The sequence below is a fragment of the Fukomys damarensis genome, unplaced genomic scaffold (genome assembly GCF_012274545.1).
Source record: "Fukomys damarensis isolate Sample0158 unplaced genomic scaffold, DMR_v1.0_HiC HiC_scaffold_16, whole genome shotgun sequence".
NCBI lineage: Eukaryota > Metazoa > Chordata > Mammalia > Rodentia > Bathyergidae > Fukomys > Fukomys damarensis.
The window spans coordinates 20,872,973-20,898,355 of NW_022900928.1; the positions used below are offsets into that span (position 1 = coordinate 20,872,973).

Consider the following 25,383-nt stretch of genomic DNA (forward strand, 5'->3'; position numbering starts at 1 on the left):
TATTGGTCTAGAAATGTTAATTTATTTTTATTTATTTATTTTTCATGTGTACAGGGGTAACGCACTGTATTAAATATGTAAGGTCATATCTATGTGGGTTTGATTACAGAAACTAATAAAGTATTCTCTAAATAATGAAAAAAAGAATAAGATAAGACTATAAGAGCAAGAAGCAATTTAAATATGTTTGGGGACCATTTTCATCTCCAGAGTTAAGGATTATTTTAATGTTACATCATTGCCTTTTCTCTTTTACTTTCCTTTTTAGTTTTATTTTAGGATTCCCTATTTTTAATGTTCATACAGAGATTTCTTTAACTGAAATACTGAATAGTTTCTTTGGTGTGAAAAACTATAATAGTTTACAGGATTCTAATGAGATAATTAATAATGTGAAATAGGACGTAAAGGGCTAAAGGTGTAGGGAAAGTGTGAAGGGTGGGGGAAAGATAATAAGGGAGAGGAAAAAATATGAGAAACTGAAAAAATGGAAATAAAGTTTGTAAATGGGGAGGGGAGGAGGGGGAGAAGGGAGGGCAGGGACAAGGGGAAAAAATGAGAATCAAGACCTATTATGTAAAGGTACAGAATCCCAGTGATGAGTGTAACTGAATTGTATACCTAGATTGTACCAATAAACTCAATTAAAAAAAAATCTAAATGTTGGTATAGCTTTCAATAAACAGGATTTAGTCAAGTTTTTATTTTATAAACTACTTAAACACTTATAGAGGTAGTCACACAGCTATTTCTACATTGGAAAATGTGCAGATTTTAATATTCTAGTGTCTTTACTTTTTATCTGTTTTTTAAAAGCCAACTTGAGAAAGCCCCACAAATCCTGTCCAGAATATAGCTATAAGTAAGGGCTGGGGATTTAGCTCAGGTTATGTAACTTAATAGCACTGTGCCTGCCTAGCAAGTGCAAGGTCCTGAATTTGATCCCTGGTCTGGGAAAAAAAAAATCTATAAGTAAAACATTTCTAAGAATGAATAATTGGAAATAATTTAGTGGGGCATGGTGACACATGCCTGTAATCCCAGCACTCAGGAGGCTGAGGTAGGGGGATCACCACGCATTTGAGGCCACCTAGGCTACATAGTGAGTTTGAGGCTAGCCTGAACTACATAGCAAGACCCTGTCTCAAAAAAAAAATAATAATAATAATAATTTAACTGTATCTCAGCCATAGGATGAATAAATAAATTGTGAAATGATCATATAATGAGATGCTATACAACACTTTAAACAAATGAACTAAACTATATGTATCAACAGGAATACATTTCTGGGTCAAAATACTGATCCTCACTCAGGAAAAAGGCAGGGAAAGAGAAGTCACAGAAGCATGATTACAATATGTTACCGTGATACGGTTTTTTAAATTCTGTGGTAGAATATACATAACAAAATTTACTATTTTAACTATTTTTAGGTATACAAGTCAATGGCATTGAGTCTGTTCATATTATACAACTATCACACACTTCATTCATAATATAAAGTTTTAAAGTGTTAAAGACAATGTGGTATATTGTTCATGAATATATATAGTTACATGCCAAAGTCCATAAACACACATTCTAATATAATCATGTGCTGTGTGAGGATAGTCTAGTCAGTGACTGTATATACAGTGGTAGCCCCGTATAAGATTATATTGCCTAGTGATACTGTAGCTATCTTAATTTAGGTAAGTGCACTGTATGATGTTCACATGATAACAAAATTGATTATCAGTCCATTTTCTCACAATGTATTCCTATTGTAATTGACACAGCTGTAATGAGCACCAGATCCAGAGTCGTATCTATCTCTTAAGTGTAGACAAGAGTATACAAGAGAATACGAGACAAGTTAAATCAGAGTGGTATGCAGTGAAGGTGCTGATATATTATTTCAGATACCTGGCATATTTTATAGTTTATATTTTTACTTTAAAAATAATTTTAAGTAGACATTTCCAAATGTTGTATTATTGATTTTTAAAATACTCCAGAGGATTCTGTTCTAAGAAACATGATGGTACCAAGATCCAAGGGGTGAGGTTGATCCCTACTGAAGCTCATTAAATTTATGAAGAGAGAAATCTCTTCCATTTTCAGTGTTCTGACCCTAGCCTACTTTCTTAAGTATACTTTTGGTTAGAGATTGCAGAGGGTGTAGGTCTCAAATCTCACGGAATAAATCTACTAAGAAGTGAAACACAGGACAAAAAGAGGTTTGGAAGGTGAGATTGTGTTTCATTTTTAGGTTCAAGATACTAGACATACAAAAAGTCAGTTATATTAACTGGGGTGACAGATAAAAGAGCATGGGGGGAAAATTAGAACTAAAATTATACATTTTGGAAATTATAATGGTGTCTTAGTTACTTTCTTATTGATGAGACAATATACCCAACAACCAAAGTTAAAAGAGGAAAGGTTTGTTTTGCCTCACAGTTTGTAAAGATTTTTGTCCGTAGTTGGCTGGCTCCAAGGCAGAGGGGCATGGCAGAGGTATCACAAAGGGGGAAAAAAACCACAGGGTGGCAAGCAGAAGGAAGGCAGTGAGCAGCAAGCAACAAGCAAGCCTTCCTTTCCCTTTTATCTCATCTAGTCAACCAGCCTTTTAGGTGGCACCACCCACACCCAGCATAGGCCTTCCCATTATGCACATCCAGAACTATGTTAAAGCAATCAGCTAATTTAATACCATACACCCTTAATCCCAGTATCACACACCCTAGATCCAGCTCTACAAAGTTATGAGTGCATGAGGCTTTGAGGGGGCATGTAGATACAAGCCATAAAAAATGGATTCCTTGAGAGTAAATGAGTTTGCAAAAGGATAAAGAACAGAGGTTGAGATAAAATCTTGGAAGGGGAGGAGGTTAAAGAAGAGCCAGTGAAAACACTGAGAAGGAATAAGTTTGATAACTAGTCACTGGGAAGAGAAGAGCTCAGGAAAGTGATGTGCCATAGAGATGAAGACAGGAAAATCTGACAAAGATTTATTCAGATTAATTCAATATTTACTGAATGAGCAATATGTAACAGTTGAGAATCACTTTCTCGTGTTGCAGAGAATTCCTAATGGTTTAATCTTGATGGTTAAGGCAGTTACCGTGTTGCTGTAACTATGTTCCTTATCTGTAAACTCTTTAAAGACTGGGCTTTGTTTTATTTTCATTTATCATTTTAAGCTCAGTGTCTGGACAGAATGCCTGGCATAATATTAAGTATATATGTGTGTGCTCTTATACCAGGTATAAAATATTCTAATTTTTAGGATATAAAGTTTATTTCTGCCATCTAGTGTATATGTTCTGTTGCTCTTCTGTCCTACCTTTGAAAGCAATATTCTCTACCTTTTAATACCTCTTTGATGTTATCTCCTCTTCTGATGTGTCTTAAAAATCAGTAACCCCTTTTCATCAATTCTAATACAGGTCTTCTTAATGTCTTGCCTCATCATGATTTCACTCATTTTGCTTTTTGAAGTTCTATTCTGTATTTCTCTTCTTACTGCCACGGTCACTCATCAACCCAACTAATGAAGAAGATGGTTCTAACAGAGCTGTACAGAGGTCCTAGGTAGAGCATTGAGTTTCCTACGTGATGGTGCTGTGCTTTAGAGTGGTGTGATCCTCCAAAGGTTCATGTTTTGCAAGTTTGGTCTGCAATGTGACTATGCTAAGAAGCTTTAAGGCCTACTGGGAGGTCCTTATGTCACTGAAGCCACTGCCCTTGAAAAGGATTAAGAGAGTTTTCATCAGACCCTAGTTAGTTCTCAAAAGAGGGTTGCTATAAAAGATCAAGCTTGGCTACTCCCCACCCTCTTTGCCTTCAAATTTCTCCATGCGATCCCTCTCTTGTACCTATTCCCACCATGGTACCAATTGCTATGATATGATGCAGCCGGAGAGGGCCTTTGCCAGATCCAGCCTCTGCAGTTTGGACTTTCATCCTCCAAAACTGTCAACTGAGTAAATTTCTTTTCTTTATGAGGAACCCAGCCTCAGATATTTCATTGTAATAATGGAAAGTAACAGGTGGTTAGCCTTCATTCATTACCTAAAAAAAAAAAAAAAAAAAAAAAAAAAAAGCTCTATTCAGGTATAATTCAGATACTATGCATTTCACCTCTTTAAAGTATACAGCCAGTGATTTCAATATATTTGCAAAGTTGTACAATCATGACCACAGTCAATTTCAGAACATTTTTATCGCCCCTCAAAAACCGTACTCAATCAAGACTTGTCATGTAGAGGTACAAGATCCCAACGATGAATGTAACTGTACTGTATCCCTAAAATGTACCAATAAACTCAATTAAAGCTGAAAAAAAAATCCATACTCAATAGAAGTCATTCCTCTCCACAATAATAAGAAGGTAGAAAAATTATAACAGTGCACTGTTATAAAGTTGCTAGCATCACTACTCTTGTGTTTTGGGGCTATTTTTAAGTTAAACAAAGGTCAGTTGAATGTAAGCACTGCAGTGCCACCACAGTTACTCAGGACGCTGAGAGAACTATTACATGACTAATGGGTGGATAGCTTATGTATCATGGATATTATGGCTTCAGGGATGATTCATTCCTGGGAAGGATGGAGTGGGTGGCATGAGATTTGATCACACTACCCAGAATAGTGTGCATTTTAAAATTAAGGATTGTTTATTTCTAGTATTTTCCATTTAATGTTTTGGGGCCATAGTTGACAGTGGATAACTGAAACTATAGAAAGTGAAACCATGAGTGAGTAAGGTGGGACTATTGTCCTTTTATTTCTATTATTGTCTAAACAGATGGGACAGTCTGGATATTATATAATGTTGGTCTTTTGTCAACAATGTATCTAAAACCAAGGACTCCCATTAATCTTTAATCAATTTTTTTCTTCTAGGCTTTTCAGTTGGTTTTAATTCTGTCCTCTGACTTTTATGATTATGGTTGACTTTGGTTTTGACCAGTTTATTTTTCTTTTTTCTTCATTAACTTTGTATTTCATTCAGTATTTTGATATTGGTAACAATTCGTTCAGTTTTAGTTATGTTTGTCATTTGGATAGCAACAAAATTACTTCTCAAGCCTATCTGTGGTCTAATAAAACTTTTCTCTATATTCCATCAACACCTGAAATGCAATGTATGAAAAATGTGTACTCAGTCATTCTATAATCATAAGCCCTTCTTGTTTCTTCAGTTATCTTCTCTTAATATCTTCAGTCCTTCGTCCTGCAGCTGACTCCTCCCTAGCTAGCTTTATATTCTGTTCAATATTAAATGCTGCTGCTAATTACATGGGAATAGCCCTTGGACTTTTTCTTTTTCTTTTTATAGGCACCTCAGGCACATGCATCGGAGAACTAAATTACTATAATAGCCTTTTCGCTGTTTTTTTTTCCCAGACCTTAGTTTCTCTATTAGGCCTTGTATTCAACTCCTAGATTAATCCCCCTCAAGCACCTTTCTCATCAAGATCTACAGTATCAAATTTATACACCACATGTTAGCTCCTTCCCATCTTCACTTCTGTCTCCCTCTTTCTTGTCAGTTCTCTAAACGGAGCCAAACTAATTTAGTCGTTGAACCTATTTAGTAGTTTCTTTGTTCTCAGCTTTTTTATCATGCACACTCAACTTTCCTCCTGGTCTTCCTTCCTTCTCTGCTGTTCTGGAATTTGATTCCCAGCAATTACTGACAGCACTTGACTCTTCTTTTTTAAATTTATTTTTACATCCTTTTAATATTTAGCCCACGATACCCTGTCCTTGTTGTTTGTCTTTGTTTTGTACAGACTGCTTTTTATAATCACTGTTCTATGTAGGAACTGTTATTTATATTTAATTTATGGTGCTTTTCTTTTCCTACCTATAATAGTCTTAGGTATCTTCTAAACCTTCATGGCTTAGAGATCTATAAAAGTTTTTGGGAGATGTTTAGCATTATCATTCTTAAATTTTTAAAATGCAAAATAATGTCTGTCAATTATGTGTTAAGATTTTATTTTCTGTTTTATGCCAAGTTTTAAAGACAGTGGTCTTAGTACATTAAAATGATGTTTGTCAGCTATTACTCCAAATATTAAATGTAGTTTGTTGAGCATTAGCCACCTGACATGTCAGATTGTCTCAAGAGAAGGATTAGCAAAAATAAATAAATAAATAAATAAATAAATAAATAAATAAATAAATAAATAAAATAAAAAGAGAGAGAGAGGACTAGCTTCCTGGATGCTGACGAGTTATTTTTTGAAGGTGTTTAATAGCCTGTGGTCAGTATTCACCACATAGTATATTAAGATCCTTGACAATCCAAAAGAGACTAACACTAAGAATAAGGGACAGTGATTTGGTGTTTTCCCCCTTTTTCCGAAGCTGTGCTTTTGTTGCTGTCCCACTTTGAAGAGAGTTTTTTTTCATATGATTTCCATGTCTTCCCAAGTACTGGGAGGGAAAGGAGGGCCACTGGGCCAGCCCTTGGATGAGAAGGGACATTAGGCAGAAGGCAGCTTCCAGGCCCAGTAGCTAGCTGTCTTACCTCCCTACCTTCTTCCTTACAGGACAGAAGAGAATTGGCTTAAAGAGAGCCCTCAGTTCATAGCACTTTTATCAGTGAAAGGGTTTTCCTTGTTCCTCTTGTTTTTAGTCCTTTATCCTCATTCCATATGCCCGTTCTCTTCTTGGCTCATATGCACCCATTACAATGTCTTTATAGCTACATATTTACTTGAAAGAGATATAATTTAGTTATGTTTATGTCTTTACCTTACATCATGATTGTAGAAGTCCAACCTTCAGGTTTATTCTCAACCCAAGAGGTGAACAAGGATTAAAGACAAAAGACACAAAAATAATTTGGAAGAGAAGGACCAGGGGACTCTCTGCCTGTCGTGAACAAAAGAGTCCCAAACTGATAGTGCTCCTCACTTTTATTAGATTTGCAGAAAGAAGAATCAAGCAAGCATGTCGTCCAGGATTCAGGAAAAGTTTATCAGGTTCTCATAATTTACACATTGCACCCGAATGTGTATTTTCTTTAATTAGACTTCAGCTGTAGTTGTTTCTTTCCTTGAAACTGGTTGACACTGGCATGCTATAGAACAGCCCAAAGGGGAGTTGGCTTGCTATCCCCTTTCCCGAATCTCAAGGAGAGCTCATATCGGGCTCCTTTTTATTTTTTATGTTTTTTTTTTTTTTTTTAAATAGAGTCTCACTATGTAGTTGAGACTGGACTGGAACTCACAGGCTGATCTTGAACTCACAGTGATCCTTCTGCCTCAGCCTCCTGAGTGCAGGGATTACAGGTGTGCGCCACCACACCTGGCTCACATCGGGTTCCCTTCAATGATGTTTGGCAATTTTAAAAGATGAATTTGTGTTTCCACAGGTACATCTAAAGCATGGTTTCTCAAAGTTACATAGAATTCCATATTTGTATTAACTCCATTTTGATTTTCTGTCCCAATTGTGGAAATCAAAGACTTTGTGATCCCTGCTATAACATCATAGCAGACATTTTCAAATGCCTATAGTGTGTAATTTACTTGTACATAAATCTTTGAGAATTTCTCAGGGATTTATCCACCAAAGAGCGACCTCTGGGCCATAGGGCCTGTACATAATGAATGTTGCTAGGTTCAGACAAATCACATAGCAGAATGTCTGTCATTTTATGTTCTTAACCGCAATGCTTGAGAATTCTTGCTTCTTCATGTCTTTGCCAACCTTTGCCATTATCCACCATTCTGATTTTACCCTTCAGGTAGGTATAAAATGCCCTCTCATTTGTTTTAGTTTCAGTATGATCATCTTTTTATATATTGTTAGCCACTTAGGCTTCCCTTTATATAACTCTTCTACTGATATCTTTTGCCTGTTTTTCTGTTGGGCTTCTTGTGATGCTCATATTGAATTGGAGCCTCTCCATGTACATTATAGATATTTCATCCCTTGTCAGTTTTAAATGTAAATTTTTTTCCTTGCTTTCATTCCTCTTAGTTCATGGTATTCTTTATTGAACAGTGATCCCTTATATTGTTGGAGTCGAATCCAATAGCTTTTTATTTATGCTCTGTATTTTCAGAGTCTTATTTATAGTCTCTGCCATCTAGTGTTTTTTACTCTGTAGTGTTGTCTCCCAGTAGTTTTCATACACACTTGTTTACATATCCTTTTGAAGATATGTCTTTCTTTTCTTTCTTATGGCTCTCAGGAGGCTGTGGTGTTAACTTTTGGCTGCTTTTGATAGAGGGAAGAAATATGAGAAATGTAAGCCCTGTTTTTCTACTAACAAGATTGAGCCCCTTTGACCCTGTTTATACTACATGAATTGAGACTGCTCAGTTATACCTGATTGGAAAGGGGCACTTATCAAGCCAATCTGTGTACTCAGTCTCCCTCTAAGGAATTTAAATTAGGGCCAGTCTTAGCTGGCTTCTTCAAGGACATGCAAGTTGAGATGTTTTGGGGTGACCATCTTCTACTGTGTGTACAAAGAAGCTAGAGAAATGGTCCAAAGAAAAAGGATTGTGAACACATGCAGAGAAGCAAAGAAAAGTCTTATGACCCCATAGAGAGGGAGAGAGTTTGGGCTAGAATGTGAACGTAGCTGTCTTGGATCCTGATGGATTTCCACTTTCTGGTTCTGCTCTCTTCCAGGCCACATTAGATCGGGGTATCTAACTGCTATAATAGATGGACTCCAAAGTAGGTAATGGCCCTAGCATAATAGCAGCTTATTTCTTACTCCTACAAGCAGGTTCAGATGGCTATAAGTTAGCAAGGTGGTGGCAGTGGAGGGTCCTTAACCACGTGGTTATTCAGGAATCCAGGTTGATGGAGGCTCTGCTGTTTTCATCATATGATTTCCAAGGTCTCCTGGATGTCCCATCCATTCTGCAGAAGAGAAACAATATGAAGTTGGATACATGGGGGGCTTTATAGGCAAGGCCTTAAATGACTACAATCACTTACATTCCTTTGGTCAGAACCCAGTCACAAGGTCATATTTAGCTCTGTGGGAGGCTAAAATATGTGGTCTCACTATGGCCCCGAAAGAAGAAAAAAATGAGTTTAGTGAATAGCTAGATAGTGCCCAAGATATTTAGTATTTGTGGATGTATTCATCAATTTCCTTTTAGTCCAGTTCCTGTTTTTTCTTAAACTTGTATCATTTGGTTTGTATCATCTATGCCTTGATGCATGAGGTGTTTCATAGTAACTATACTTAAAATATTGAAGAGAAAACAACAAATTCATTTATTTTCTCAGGAAAATTGGGCCGATTACCCCCTATAATGCATCATCAACCAGCGCCCTCTGATGGCCAGGCTCCTGGAGGTCGTTTCCAGCGGTCTCACCTTGCCGGGGCATTTGCAAAAACCAAAGGATCAGGTGGAGGCACTGGAGGAGGTAGTGGAAGAGGCCTGATGGGGCAAATTATTCCAATCTATGGCTTTGGGATTTTTTTATATATATTATACATTCTATTTAAGGTAAGTGGAGTCTTCTTAATCGTGTCATATCAGTGAAAATCCAGTATCATTATAATAAAAATTATTGTCTACATTAAAGCCTATCAGTGTTCAAAAAGCTCTTTCAAATCTGTCACCATTTTAAACTTTGCTTCTGTTTTGTGAGGTACTTAGAATAGATTATTCTCTTACTTTTAGGTGACAAATCTTGGCTCAGAGTTTAAGTAAGTTGTTCCACAATTTACAACTAAAAAGGCAGAATCAGGACTTGAACCAGGATCTTCTAATTTCTGATTCAATGAGCATTATAATTCAAAGCCAAAAAATAGTAACCATCTTTGCAATTTGAAAAAACAAAAATATTTTTTTAGACAAGCGTTAGGATTGGCACAGTGATTTCCAAGTAGTCATTGTGAGACCAAATAATGATGATACCAAAACCGTTTTGTCCCTTTTCTCCACAGAAATGTGAGATGCTGTTTTTTAATACCCTTGCCAGTAATTTCCCTGAACTTTTAATTCCTAATCTAATGAATAATGTAATTCATATCCAAAAGGGGAAAAAAGACAATGATTTTGCAAGCTAAAGAGGCATAAAGATGTTCTGGTTCTGGGGAGATAGGGTGTGGGTCTTTTAAAAGCAGACCCCCCAGTTAAATTTTATTTCCACACAGGATTTGTAGGCTCTTGGCCTGGGAATTGTAAAGTAGAGGCAGTCTTCACTTTGTGCTCCTAACTAGAGTAAGGTTACTTTTTTTTTTTTTTCTTTCCTTGACTCGGAATTCTGCAGGCAGCCTCAGTTGAGTCTGCAAGAATTGCCTTCAGTAGTTGTACCTCCCCTTGTAGATGAGCAAGGTGGGTGATCTTTAGGAAATTTTTTTTCTTCCATTTTGGTAATTTTTCTTTGGCTACTTTTTTGTTGTTGTTGTTTTTGGGTATCAGGGATCGAACTCGGTCCTTGAGCTTGCAAAGCAGGCGCTGGAGCCACTGAGCTAAATCCCTGGCCCCTGGCTACCTTTTTGAATGAATCTTTCACTATCTTTTTTTTTTTGTCAGATATTTATTTAATGTTGCTATTTGATTTGATTTCTAACTTAAGTTTGTCTTCCAACCTTTTTGTTTTATTTTTTTTCATTTAATATGAGGGGTTCCATGACTTTGAGATTTTGAGCTGCTGTTGATGTGCTGTACCTGCTTCAATTCTCAGCTCTCAAAGGGGAAAACTGCAGAGGATCGGAAATGCTCTACTGCCACACCTGGAAATACCCACAGGAAAATCAGTAAGTACCCCTTCTTGGTAGATTCACAAATGTTATTGAGTTAGGCAACTATAATACAACCTGAGGAACAATTTGTGGATATGTCTTAAAAACATTTCTCCAAAGTTGCTCTAAATTAATCTGATACTCTTTGTACTTTAGCTCTGGGAATTCTCAGAAGTTTCTGTATTGGCCTTAGGCTTTTAAGGGAAGAATGCTACAAAAAAATATAAAACCACTAATTCCATTTTTATACACATTGGCAAATTAATGTTTACATTTGGAATGGGTAATTTCTCATTGCCAAGCTTCAAAATATCGGTAGCAGATTTCTTTATTTCATAGAGAGGAAAACAGAGAAATCATATCTTTGTGAAGATCAGTTATTATTTGTTGGGAAAGAGTTTAACATCTTGAACTTTTGAAACTCGATCATCAAATATTTATTGCCCGACTAGAATAGCCAGTGCCCTCCCTCTGGGGAAATGAAATCTATACAGCATAGCTCTTTCTTCTTAGAATTTATATACTAGAATGAATGTCAGGAAGAATACCCTGTGAAAAGTTTACCACCCAGAAAGAAGGGATTTGTCAAAAGCATTATGAGAAAGCATGTCCGTGTGGGCAGATAAAAAGGAGAACCTGTCAGAAGGCATAAGGTACAGACAAGCATGAGGTCCAGAACTTGTGGAGGTGGAGAGTGCTCACGTGTGACAGCTGTGGAAAATGAGTCTTGAAGAGTAGATTAAGGTCAGATTGCTACCTTATTATGGACAATTCTGCTTCATCAGAGGTTTTTAAAAGAAAGTCATTAGCAAAATGAAGTGAGACTGAGCCAAAGAAGCACCTGCCCTTGGCCATAACTGCTTTTGAATTTACTCTTGATTCTCTGTGGCAGTAGATATCTCAGTCACACTCTGCATCCTTTTTAGAAATCTTTAAATAGTCAAAGAGCTCTTGAAGAAGGCTGCTGTGTACTTAAATAAGATATTGATGGTAAGTACATCAGTAATTTGAAAATATTTGTGGATGCTAAAGAATAGCAAATTCTGTATCTTACCATAATTCATTTGTGGCAGAAAGAAGTAAATTAAATGAATTCCTAAGAGCAGTTATTTTGTAATAATGATAATAACAGTAATAGTAGGTTTTTATCCTTTAATTTTGAATTATGCAGAAAATAAAAATAACCTAAGCACTAACTCTATACACTTTACAGATGTTAGCTGCACGCATGAATTTTTCTAGAAGCATTAAACAGCCTTTTAAATATTACATTTTGTAATGATCCTCTCAATGTATTTGGGTAGAAAAATACTCAGGTATGAAATAGAAAAACTAGATCATGCGCATAATGAATAGCATTTTATTTTCCTGCTACCTTACAGTTCATTTCACATACTGATTGAGTAATTTCTTTTTTCTGTTCTATATTTAGGGCTCTACTGTTAGTTTCAGTAGATAGGTGTGCTCCCTACTGACCCTGGCTGAGAAAACTGCATTTGGGAGACAGGGTTACACCTTAACATTGCCTACTCTGTATCCCAGATATCCAGGGTAGAACACTTTGGGTACAGAGGCCTCAGCCTTAGTTCAAGACTTTCTCCATTTAAGAAGTTCAACGTTTATTAACTTCCAGATAGATTCTTGAGCTTTAGGTAAAAATGGTGCTCATTTCAGGGTCTTAACTCCTTTTCAAAAGTACTGAACCTTATAGGTTTGGCACTTTACCCTCAGGCATTGTTTGGATCACAAAGAGTATGTTGTTTCCTGCATTTCTTCTTAGGTGACCATGTAGGTGTGTTTTTCCCTTTGGGTATTTTCTTCAGTTTGTCCTTCTGTCTTTCTGTATGTAAGATGCAATGATTTATTTGATACACACTAGCTATTTATCCTGTAGATCTTTGTGCCTAGACACCTGAACCTTTTTTGACCTTTGGTATCTTAAGTCTCAGAACCAACCTAGATCATCATAGAATGTCACAACAGGCTATATTTCATGAGAGGGCTTAGGGAATTGTGCGAGATGGTTCTTAGATTGATACTTGTTTTTCAGCCAATTTTGAACTTGCTCAACTGCAAGAAAAACTGAGAGAGACAGAGAAAGCCATGGAAAAATTAATCAACAGAGTGGGACCTAATGGTGAAAGGTAGGTTTTCATCTAATAGGACTCAAAGATTGTTTCCCATTTAAAGAATCAGTTCAAATTTTGCTCTTCTTTGATATGTAAAATACTTTTTTCATCGAATATTACTTTCACCTTATTTTCCATTTACATATTTTTTCTTAGTATTTTCATTTTCATACCATCAAGCAGCCAGCTTTCAAGAGTTTAATGTGTTACAAATTATTCTGAGAGTGAGTAAATTCTGCAGTGTGAAATAACCCAGTTTTGGAGAGGAACATGTTCTAGCTGTCTGAAAAAAATGTATAACTTTAGGGAAGACCAGATTATTGAATATTTGGGACCACATGCGAGAAAAAAACAAGTATGAACTTATTAGGTACTTACGTTTTGTATTAACTGCCTGCTAGCACAGAATTAGACATGTAAAGTTAGTGTCAAGAGCCGAAGTAGCCTTTTAGGATGCACCATGGGCAAGACACACCCATCTTGCTGTCATCCTGGCAGGAGGTTGATGGAAATGGCAACAACTAAGAAACCATGGATTTTGGAGGAAAATCCAAATAAGAGATGGAAGAAAAGGAGAGATTCAATTTCACATAGGCCTTTGACAAGGACAGAGGAAGAGTTTGGGGATGAGTAGCAAAATCTCACACATGAAGATGTATTGAAGGGTCCTCCTGCTGCTTCATTGGCTCCCCATGGAATTTGTGCCCCAGGAAGCTGCTGTTTCGCCTTGGCCTCTTCTGTTTGTTACCCCCGATGCTACTGGTGCTCCACGCCCCTCTGCTGCTCACTGGTCCCATCTTGCTTGCCCGTCTGTGGCGGGGTAGAAGATAAGTGGGCATCCTCAGGTCGTAGCCTCTTGGCTGACGTTCCCTGTAGTGTCCCTGTGCTGTTGAAATGATATTTATGAGGATGAGCTTTGGCTGTCTAGGCCTAGTAGCCTTGACCGTGTGGTCCAGAATGCAGGTTTACTAACTGGAATATTCCCTAAAGTAGTGTATATACATGATACATGAATATGTCTGTGATTGCATAATAAGTTGATATATGAGTACTTGTTAAGAATTACCCTCTTAGTTGACATAGATAGATAGATAGATAGATATGACCTATGAGTGACTAAACTAATTATATTTCATTTATATTTACACTTTTTTTTTGCCCTTAACAAGTACCTGCCACTCACAGTCTTGATGGAGAACTACCTATGCTTTTGTAGACCCTTATGCCTCAAAAAAATATCTACACCCTGACCTGAGCCATCAGAAGTCCCAGGCCACATCAAAGGGTTTTGAAAATTGTAAATGAATATCTGTAGGTCCCTTATTTAAGAAATCCAATCTCTGGGTTTTGGAGTGAAAATATTTTCGTATTATTACTCATTGTTACTCAGACTCCCTTAGCTCAAGTTAAGTGATTTATCCAACCTCTGCATGCCATCTGTTACCCAAGCAAGAAGTGCAGTATTATAACCCTAACTACCATCTGTCCTCTTTGTTCCAGGGTTATGTCTCTGTGTTTTATGTGCAGAGATAGGAGAGCTAACCCTGTTCTACAGTTGGGGTGATTATACTGTCTTATTGTTTCTGGTACCGAAAGTCCTAACCCAGTGTTTTACTCCTTATAAGAGGCTGAACTAGATGTGGTGGCACACATTTGTAATCCTAACTATTCAGGAAGCTGAGGCAGGAGGATTACCAGTTTGAGACCAGCCTGGATAACTTAGTGTCTCAGAGAGACATTGTCTCAAAAAAAATTTTTTAATAAGTTTATTGGTACATTTTAGGTATACAGTATGATGACATTCATCACTGGGAATTTGTACATTTGCACGATATATCTTTGTTCTTATTTTTTCCCCATTCCCCTACCCTCCCTTCAACCCTCCCACCCTTCCCTATTTACAAAGACTATTTCCACTTTTTCCTTTTCTCATATTTTTCCTTTCCTTTCTTTCTTTTCCCCTACTCCTCCTACTTCCTCTTCCCCTTTAGACCTTTTCTTCCTGTTTCACATTATCTGTTATACAGTTTTTTGTTTGTTTGTTTTTGGTACCAGGGATCAAACTTGGGACCTTGCACTTGCGAGGCAGGCAGTGGAACCACTGAGCTAAATACCTGGCCCCTATCTATTATACATTTTGATTCTTATTTACACTTTCAGTTTCTCACACCAGAGAAACTATTTGATATTTACACATCTGTCCTATGTAGTTTACTTAAGAGTATGGCCTCATTGTGCATCCATTTAGCTATAAATGACTCTACTTTCTCCTTCTTTATGGCTGGGTAGTACTCCATTTTTTTAACCACATCTTCTTTATCCAGTCTCCAACTGATGGACAATAATTGGGCTGTTTCCAAGTTTTAGCTATCACAAACTGCCACTATAAACATGGGTGTGCATATATCACTGTGGTATGATTATTTTAATTCTTTTGGGAAGATACCCAGCAGGGGAATAGCTGGGTCAATTAGGACCTCTAATCATAGTTTTTTGAGGTATCTCCATATTGATCACCACAGTGGTTGCACTCCCACCAACAATGGAGAAGGGTTCCTTTCTCCCCACAGCCCTGCCAGCATTTGTTATTGGTTGATTTCTTCTTTGCAGCCTTTCTTTCTGGAGTGAAATGGAATCTCAGTATTGTTTTCATCTGTATCTCTCAAAGGATTAGTGATGTTGAACATTTTTTGATATATTTATTTGCTGCTTTTAATTCTTTGAGAAATGTCTGTTCATTTCAGATGCCCATTTTTGGATTGGGTCTTTAAGTTTGGGGGAATCAATTTTTTAAAAAATTTAAGGGATATCAATGCAAAAGCCCCGGGTTCAATCCCCAGTACTGCTGAATGAAGAGAGTATGAATAAAAATGGTCTAGGGATGTAGCCAGTGGTAGAGAGCTTGCTAGCATCTGTGAAGCCCTGGGTTCTACCCTGCAGTATCATACCCACAAAAAAGATGCTGAGCTATAAACTCCTGATATAAGCATACTGATTTGAGCCTGCAATGTGGCAAAGATCATGTAAAACATTTTCCACAGTACTACTCAGGAATTGAAAGATACCTCTTCTGCATGAAAAAAACCAAAGCTTCTGGCTCTTCCCAAGTCTCATTTTCCAGTCCATAAAACATGACTTTGTCTTTGACACTCCCCAATGTAACACCTTTTACCCTTACAGGTAGGCCCTATGGGACTTCCCATACTCAAAACTGTAAGAGTTTAAGTAGCTCATGTTTCTATATTGCTTTCTTTTTTATACTTAAAATTTAACCTCAGTTTCTGTTGCATTTATTTTTTCACAAGTCTGTGCTTCTATGATTGTTAGAAAGGCTCAAATTCTCCAGTATTTTTTCCTATCTGATAATTTTTTCACTTCCCCATATTCCTGGAGATTGGGGAAAGGATTTGAGACAAGGAAGACATGTTCATTTATAGCCTCTATGTCTTATATATATGATTCATTCCATAATGCCAAGATGTTGGCTTGAAATTAGAGAAATATGTAATTTCTAATATCTTACATACGTTTCTGTAAGAATAGAAATATGGGGAATGTTTTTTTTTTCAGCTTTAATTGAGTTTATTGGTACATTTTAGGGATACAGTACATTTACATTCATTGTTGGGATCTTGTACCTCTACATGACAAGTCTTGATTCTCATTTTTTCCCCTTACCTCTGCCCTCCCTTCACCCCTTCCTCCCCTCCCCATCTACAAACACTTTATTTTCATCTTTTCATTATCTCACATTTTTTTCTTTTCCCTTTTTACTCTTCCCCTACCCATCCCACCTTCCCTACACCTTTAGCTCCTTTCTTCCCATTTCTAAATGTCAGTAATCTTATTAGAATCTTATGCATTGTTGCAGATTATTCATACCAGGGAAACTGTTTGGTATTTACACATGTGTGACTTATTTATTTCACTTAGGAGTATATCTTCAATATGTATCCATTTTCCTATGAATGAATCTATTTTCTCTTTCTTTATGGCTGAGTAATATTCCATTTTATAGAAAAACCACATCTTTTTTATCCAGTTTCCAACGGATGGGCAAATGGGCTGTTTCCAAGATTTAGCTATTACAAACTGTGCCGCTATAAACATGGGTGCACATACTTCTCTGTGATATGATTCTTTTAGTTCTCTTGGAAAGATACCCAGCAGAGGGATGGCTGGGTCAAATGGAACCTCCAGTCCAAGCTCTTTGAGGTATCTCCATATTGATTTCCATAGTGGTTGCACCAGTCTGCACTCCCACCAACAATGGAGAAGGGTTCCTTTCTTGGAGAATGTTTTTAATATAGTCTCATGACACTTTTTAGACACTTTCACCTGTGAATGATGTAAGTTTGTACATGTTTAGTGAAATCTCCTGTAATGTATTGTACCACATTATGTCTGATATTAAGCTTAATATCCAGCTCCAGAACACAGTGGAAGGAAAGGATTTTGGAATGAGAAGTGAGGTGCCGCCGTTTCTGTCCTCATGATCATAAAAATTTCCTTCCTAGAATAGCATGTCCATTTGGGATTTACTGGTATAAGGATGACATGGCCCAAGAGAGACAATGAGGGTGAGCCCCGGTAGGCAAGCTGAGTACGTGTGGGGTTTGCTGTTAGATTTCTGACATGGTTGCTGGAATGTAAATTCTTTGAAGACAGACCTAGTTTATTTTGTTCAGTGTGTTCATATAGTAGGTATTAAGTAAATATTTGTTGAATTCTAAGATTATTCACCTTTTTTATTTTTTGGTTTTTGAGACAGGGTCTCACTATGTAGTTGAGATTGACCTGGAACTCACTGTGTAACCCAGGCTGGTCTCGAACTCACAGCGATCCTCCTTCTTCAGCTCCCAAGTGCTGGGATTACAGGCTTGCGCTACCACACCCAGCTAGAATATTCACCTTTGATGTATTAGGTATGATCAAAATATACAGTAAATGTTTAAATTTTTAAGAATTTACTACAGTATGAAGACAGATTGCCATTAATACCCCTCAGAATATGCCCTCTTGTTGTAAACATATGTATCTCATCAATTCTTGCCACTTTGTGAAGCAGTTCTAAAGTCCTCTTTTGTGAGTATCTTGACAAGATGTGATAAAAATATAGTGAATGCTGCTTTTACATGCCATGCATTGGAAAGGGAGGTTCATAAAAACATTACAGTATGTTCTCATCCACCTATGTCACTGAGTCTTTCACTGTGCACCTTCTGGCTCTTCCCTCAAAGTCAAAATGACCATGAAAGATAAACGTTTTGAACTGATTGAAGACATTGAAGCAGCCATGACAGTGCCACTTAAAGACACTAATGAAAGGAGACTTCCAGAACCACTTCAGAGAGTGGAAAGAATGACAGCATAAGTGTTTGAAGAAAGGGGGAATATTTTGATGGAGATTAATGGTAGTGGGTCTTTTTCTGTAATAAAGTTTTAAAAATTTGAACATTCACTGTAGTTTCAGTCACATCCTCTAACTTGTGTATGTTATTTTCATGGTGGAAAAGTAAATCATGGCCATTCCCTGTTGAGATCCTTTTTAGTTCCTGACCTCTGTGTTGAGCCCTTTTGGAGGTATGTCATAGATACCTACCCTGGCCTCATCGAGCAATAGGGCTATTTGAACAGATAAATGTCCAAAATGGAATTTATTGTGCACCCTGAGCTAAAGCTGATCTGCCTTTGATATCCCCATTTCAGCAGGTTTTTCCATCATCTTTTAGCTACCAAAGCAGAAATTAGACCTCATCCTTGATCCACCTTTTCCTTCACTTCCTGTATCTCATATGGTTATATAAGTCAATCGGTGCATCTATGCAGAAGACTGTAAACTTTACAGAGGGCGGGGTTGTCCTTTTTAGTTCCAGAACCTAGCACAGACCCATAGTAGTCTCTTTAAAAAGTATTATTTAAAATGGAAGAAAGAATGAATGAGTGAATGGCTTTGTCTTTGGCATAGGTCAGAACTACCTCATGTGGTTTCTTTTCTCTAATTTTGCTTCCCTTCAATTTCTGCTTTCCACATAGGTGGATTATGATTTTTGTTTTAATCCTTCAGTAGATATCTCCCCCTTTTTAAAAATAGTGGTGGGAATTGAACTCCAAGCAAGAAGTCTACCATTAATCTAGAGCCCCAGACCTTTTTTAAAACATTATTATTTCATTTTGAGACAGAAGCTCACTAAGTTTTCCAGGCTCAAGCTTGCAGTCCTCCTGCCTCAGCCTTAGACTCCTAAGTAGCTGGGGTTACAGGTATATGCAACCATACCTGGCTAGTAGATCCCTGTCAGTCTTGAAAAGTGCAGAATCTTTAACAGGGCCTATATAGTTCTGAGTGCCCTGGCCTTGTATACCTACATCGCTTTATATTTCTTTATATTCATTTTCCATCTCCCTCTACCATTTCCTCCCCCCTGCCTCCTGTGTGGTTCAGCTATACCGACCATTCGTGTACTCTGAAATACCAATGCATTTGTGCTTCTAGTGTGCTTCTGCTTTTTCCTTTGCCTGAGATATCATCCCTCACTCCCGTCACACATATTTTGACCCTTGCTTGTCTGGTAGGTTTCAACATAGGCATCATTTTCTCTGAGAGCCCGCCGACCTTGGCTAAGTGTGCCTCCTATGCACTCCCCCACCACCGGGTCCTGCTGGGAGTTACATGCATCGCGTTCCTTTCTCATCTCCTGTTAACTTTTCTGTCTTCCCTAATGCTCTGAAACCTTGAGGGTATAGAACTTACACTGCTCAAATTTGTATTCCTTGTGCTGGCAGACTGATAATGTCAGCACATCTAGAAGGAATGAATAAGGTAGAGCTAAGGAAAATACAGGAGGAAGCTTCGGTGATAATAACTACTTGTTTGGAACCTTTTCATTTCCTCTACACAGTTCTGGCATGGTTGTCAGTGGCAGCTATTATTTTCTCAGTCAGCAGCAGATCGTGTGCTCAAGGATCATGTATTGGGAACTGTGATGCATTACTATAGGCCCAGTGGCTTAAAACAACACAAATTTGTGGTTTTATAGTTTTGTAGGTTAGGAGTTCTATACTGAGTGAAAAATTGAGGTCTTGACAGGAGTATATTCCTTTTTCAAGATGCTATGGCAGAATCTGCTCATCATTTCAGCTTCTATAATTGCCCCCCCACTGACCCCACTCATAGCCTTCTTTCTGCATCTTCAAAGCAAGCAACAGTAGGTTGAGACCCTGTCACATTGTATCACTGTGATCTCTTCTGCCTCTCTCTCCAACTTTTATGAATAGTCACATTATAATTCTCAGATAATCCAGGGTAGTCACCCTGTATAACATTAGGGGATTACTGTGCCTGCCTGGCAAAGGCAAGGACCTGAGTTTGGCTCCTGGTACTAGAAAAAAAAAAAAAAAAAAAAAAAAAAAAAATAAGCAGATTAGCAGCCTTTATTCCTCTTCCATATAAGATAATACCTTCATAGATTCCAGGGATTAGGGCCCAGCATCTTTTAGGGGTCCTTATTTTGCTTTCCACAGAAGATTTTGTGGAAAAGGGAATTTGAATAAGTCTTATGATCAGGGTACAGTGGTACAAATCTGTGGTCCCAACCCTGAGGGAGGCTGGGGCAGGAGGATTGCAAGTTCAAATCCCACCTGGGCACCTTAGTAAGACCTTGTCTCAAAATAAAAAAGGCCGGGGACTAGGCTCAATGGCAGAGTGCCCCTGGTTTTGACTCCCTGTACCACATGTCCACACACACGCCCTTATGGTATGGAAGTTTTTTCTCAGAGTTTAGGAAAAGAATGTTTCAGAGGAAGAGGTCAGTATAAGCAGCAAACAAATAGGAGAGTCTAGTCAAGGTTTCGGAATGGCAGGTAGTACACGTAGTCCTAAGTCACTTGTGTGATGTACATTAGGGCTGGGATAAATGAGCAAAGGACAGATAATGGGAGGAAAATAAGTAAATGCCATACCCAAAGGCCCTCTTATGGTAGTCTGAGAGGTTTGGAATTTATTTTTTACAGTGAGGTACCTCTGAAGGGTTTTGAGGAGAAAGGTCATGATTTGTTGTGTTTTGAAAAATCACACATAGTAATATGCAAAGCAGTTACATGCTAGAAGGTTATTGAAAAAGTCCTAGAAAAAAATAATAAATAGGCCAGTGAGATAAGAAAAGAGGGAACAGATTAAGGGAATTTTGTGGGAAAACTAATAGCAGGCTTTATTGGGATTCCTTTTTGCAAACAGCCACCTCTGGCAAACATTTGGAGGGAAGAAGCTGGGTATAGTAATAGTACACACCTGAAATTCAAGCACCCTGAGAGACTGAGGCAGGAGGATTGCAAGATCAAGCCCAACCTGGACAACATAGACACTTAGTGCCATCCTGTCTCAAAAAATAATAATAATACGGGGAAGGGGGAGCAGAATTTATTAGAAGAATATGAGGTGGCTCACGGTACCAAAGGAGTAGCTGAACATCCAGGGCAGCTGTGGGGATTTAGGGAGCAGGAACAAAGGGGCGGACTCCAAGGACTGCTGCAGCATGAATGAGCATCAGAAGTATTATATAGGCTTTATTGGGTTCCAGATTAAATTCTGAGAGAAAGTACAGTTGCTCCAACATGTACCTTATATCTATCACCAAATCAAACGCTGCATCCCAGAGTACGGAATGGGATGATGAGGCACTGACCAGCCTAGCAGGAGGGGGTAGGGGATGAATGACTTTCCTTAACCTTTGTACTGTAAGTGGAAGAGAGATTGGTTCCCCAAAGGAAAACTTCTAACTAGATAAGATCCATGAAAGAAAAGAAGGACATAAAGACAAGCTGAAGGTTTATAGCATTTACTAGTAAAGTTTATAGCATTAACCAAGATGAAACACGAAGAGAATGAAGACGAGACTTTATAAGATCGGCTTTGAATATGGTTGAAATGCCATCAAAACATCCATGTGTAATATACAACAGCAACAGGAAATTTGGGTCTTGAAGTCAGAATAAGATTTGAGTGTAGAAGTCCTTTGTTGAGAGTGAAAAAAAGACAAGGAAGATGACCTGATCCTTTATACCCATCACACTCTGCTATAGTAGCCTGCAGTCTTCTCTTGCTGGCCTGATTTCTGTTTTAACCATGAGTAGTTTTGTTAGAATCTGTTTTATTCTGTGTGTTAACTCTTGAACTCAGGACTTGATGACTCCTCTGGTTGAAGGTCTGATGATGTTACCTCCTAGCTGTGACCTTTTATTTTCCTAATGTCTTGGAAACTGTCATACTCAGCCTCTCCTGGCCTGCCTGTCCATGCAGTGGCTTGGGATCCAGGTCCAGCTGCACCCTAGTTTTGAGGGAGTGAATTTAAAGTTAATTTAAGGTTTAATGTAGTGGCAAGGACTCCAAATGGATATGCCCAAGAACATGAGTTACAGATGGATGTTATGTGAAAAGTAAATATATTAAGAGTAGAGTTAGGACATCTATGTAGAGGGACAGTGCTAATGGGTCAGCTTCTTGGGTCCAGTATCGTAAGAATGGAGAAGTAAGTTTCCTAGGCTTGGCCCTTCTGAAAAACTGTTTTAGGAAGCAAGAGAAGAAAAGTGAATTAAGAACAGAGCTCAAGGGGCCGGGGATTTAGCTCAGTGGTTCGGTGGCCTGCCTTGCAAGCGCAAGGACCGGAGTTCAATCCCTGGTACCAACAACAAAAAAAAAAAGAACAGAGCTCAGGACGAGGGATTTGGCTCAGTGGTTCCGCTGTCTGCCTTGGGAGCACAAGGGCTTGAGTTCTATCCTGGTACCACCACCAAAACAAAAAACAAAACAAAAAAAAACAACAGAGCTCAGAGGATGGGCTAATGAAGAGGGTAGAAGAAGGAAGAACAAAAAAGAGGGTGGGACACAAATGTCTCAATAACTAAAGTTTCAAGGAAAAGGATGGTCCACAGTATAAAAAAGCCAAAAAGAGTGAACTGAGAAAAAGACCTTGGATTTAGGAATAAAGCCATCGTTGGTGATTTTTTATAAAGCTGTATAAGTTTTAGTAAAATGATGGAATGGGAGCCAGATTTCAGAGCGATAGAAGAAAACAGAGGTGAGAAAACAAGAACCAGACAAACTAACACATAATTATTGAGCACTTAACAATGATCATAGCACTGTGCCTGTATGGTTGTGAACATATTATCACTGCTCTCCAAGAATATCAGATTAATTTGAGACAATAAGGAATCTATGAAAGCGTTCATTCCAGTAAATTCAGAATATGTCATAAGGTGAACTTTGGTTAATGCCTAATACATTTACTACACAGTATGAGAACGCTTGATTAGAGTGAAAGGAGGATGCTTTAGTTTAAATTTTCTTTTGTTCTTGTTTCTCAGCCTAGTTATCTTTGTTGTTGTTGTTGTTAAGGGCTTCCAGGTTTTCTGAGAAGCAGAAATCAAGACTGTTTCATTCAGAAACATCAGAATGCCCTGCATACAGTCCTGAAAAGTGGCCTGTGAAGCCTGTGGGCCAGAGCTTTGTGGTAAACCAGTAGGCTCTTTTAGTCTCCCCCTGAATTCTCCCACAAAGTAGATGGTTTTAACGGTAAGAGTAAGGGCCCATGTGGGACACAGGTGTAGTTGTGGCAAGTCAGGACTCCGGTGCTAATGGGAAAAATAGAGCTGTACGAGGCACTGTAAATACAAGATTCTAGCTGAAATTGGAACATTCAGGCTTCTTCCATTTATGGCTTTGAAACTTTTTGATGTTGAAGTGGAACTTGTAGTGTTTTTTCACTTGTTAGGTGGAAATGCCACACCTTAATTCTCCTCAGTTACATCCTTAAAGTTGGAAGGAAAACACTTTTTTTTCTGTTATTAATAATTAAGGCTAAAATTTGTTGGGCTAACTATAAAAAGGAACACCACTCCCAGAACTGGCTTTGAAAAGAGTAGAGGATACTTCCTCCAGGATGGTACACAATGCATCATTTTTCCTTCATGAGTGTTAGGTTCATTTGCAATGCCTTCAGTTTTGAAGAAAGAATAAAGAGAGAATTTAAGAGAATAGTCTCTCTTAAACCCTGTCACTAGATAAAACTGTTCTTATATCAGATAGTTCTCTGTCTTCTAAGGGCTTTGTCCACCTTTCAGTGTGATGCACTGCTTTCTTCTCAGAGAAACTTCATCCTTTAACCTCATTATTTTTGTAGATATTTGCCTAGAGCCACACAGCTAAGTTGGGACTCAGAAGGGGTTTTCTAAACAGCCCTGTGCTTCAGGAATTGCACTTAAGGTCTGGGGGTGGGGGTGTGGCTAAGTGATAGAGCACATGCCTAGCTTTTGTGAAGCTCTGGGTCTAGTACCACAGGGGGAAGAATTGTACAGAATGCTATCAAAAGTCAAGAAAATTATTTTTGTTATAGTGCTATGGTTAACTACCACTATTATACATATATAATTTTTCTTCTATACATCCCAGTTTCCCCAATTTTTCTGGACAAGGTGATTGAATTTTCAGAATTATACAGCTTTGAATTTTTAGAATATATCCTTATTCCTGCACTACTAGAATAAGCCTCATGGTTCTAGTAGAATATTTCTCCCTCATGGAAGCTAATGACCTAGAACATTTTTCTTTGAAGATCTTGCTTCAAAAAGAGAAAAGTGGGGCTGGGGATTTAGCTCAGTGGTTTCGCCACCTGCCTTGCAAGTGCAAGGGCCCGAGTTCGATGTCCAGTACAAAAAAGAGAGAGAGAGAGAGAGAGAGAGAGAGAGAGAGAGAGGGAGGGAGGGAGGGGGAGAGAGAGAGAAAAGTGGTCTGGAATAAATGGAATAAATATGAGAGTAACTGAAATTGCTAGGATATTAGAGAATCAAGACTGAGATTTAGTGAAAGCATGAACTAAAAGTGGAGATACCTGGGGTCTTGTCTCAGTATTGACATTAACTCATTGTGAAACCTTGTTCTATTCTGGGTCTTAGCTTTCCCACTGATAAAGTCAGAACATTGAAGTAACATCTCTAGTTTCCTACTATGTAGTTTCAGGATCAATTCCTAGAAATTACCACTGCTATTATATTTCCTATTCTATGATTCAAATAGATCATAGTGATGTTTCTGTCCATTGCCTAGGAGTATTTACTGCTAAATTGGCTGGATTGTCTGATATTTCTAAGCAGAGCACAGACTGTGACTTCTGACCAAGAAAAACGATTGCTGCATCAGCTCCGAGAAATCACCAGGGTCATGAAAGAAGGAAAGTTCATTGACAGCTCTACTCCTGAGAAAGAAGCTGAAGAAGCCCCTTACATGGAGGATTGGGAAGGTAAACAGCATCTTCCCATTTCTTCATAAGCTGTCAGCTCAGGAAAGAGACCTTCAACACTTTTACAAGTCAGTTCTATTATCTATATACACACACACTCACACACACCACACAAATATATGTAATAATTTTTACCAATTTTAAATATACAACTGGATGAATTTTGACAAATATGCATAATTATATCATTGAACCACAATCTTGGTATAGGATATTTCTCTTACCCAAGGAA

The 25,383-nt window shown here is 38.0% G+C and overlaps 1 protein-coding gene across 1 annotated transcript in view; it reads left to right on the forward strand.

Annotated features, from left to right (window-relative positions):
• The window catches only part of Ric3 (RIC3 acetylcholine receptor chaperone), a 61,391-nt gene that overhangs the window by 28,296 nt on the left and 7,712 nt on the right, over positions 1-25,383 (forward strand). The window contains exons 3-6 of the mRNA XM_033763918.1: positions 9,262-9,485; positions 10,672-10,744; positions 12,780-12,873; positions 25,006-25,151. Coding sequence (XP_033619809.1) covers positions 9,262-9,485; positions 10,672-10,744; positions 12,780-12,873; positions 25,006-25,151 — 537 coding nt within the window. The remainder of the gene's footprint in view (positions 1-9,261; positions 9,486-10,671; positions 10,745-12,779; positions 12,874-25,005; positions 25,152-25,383) is intronic.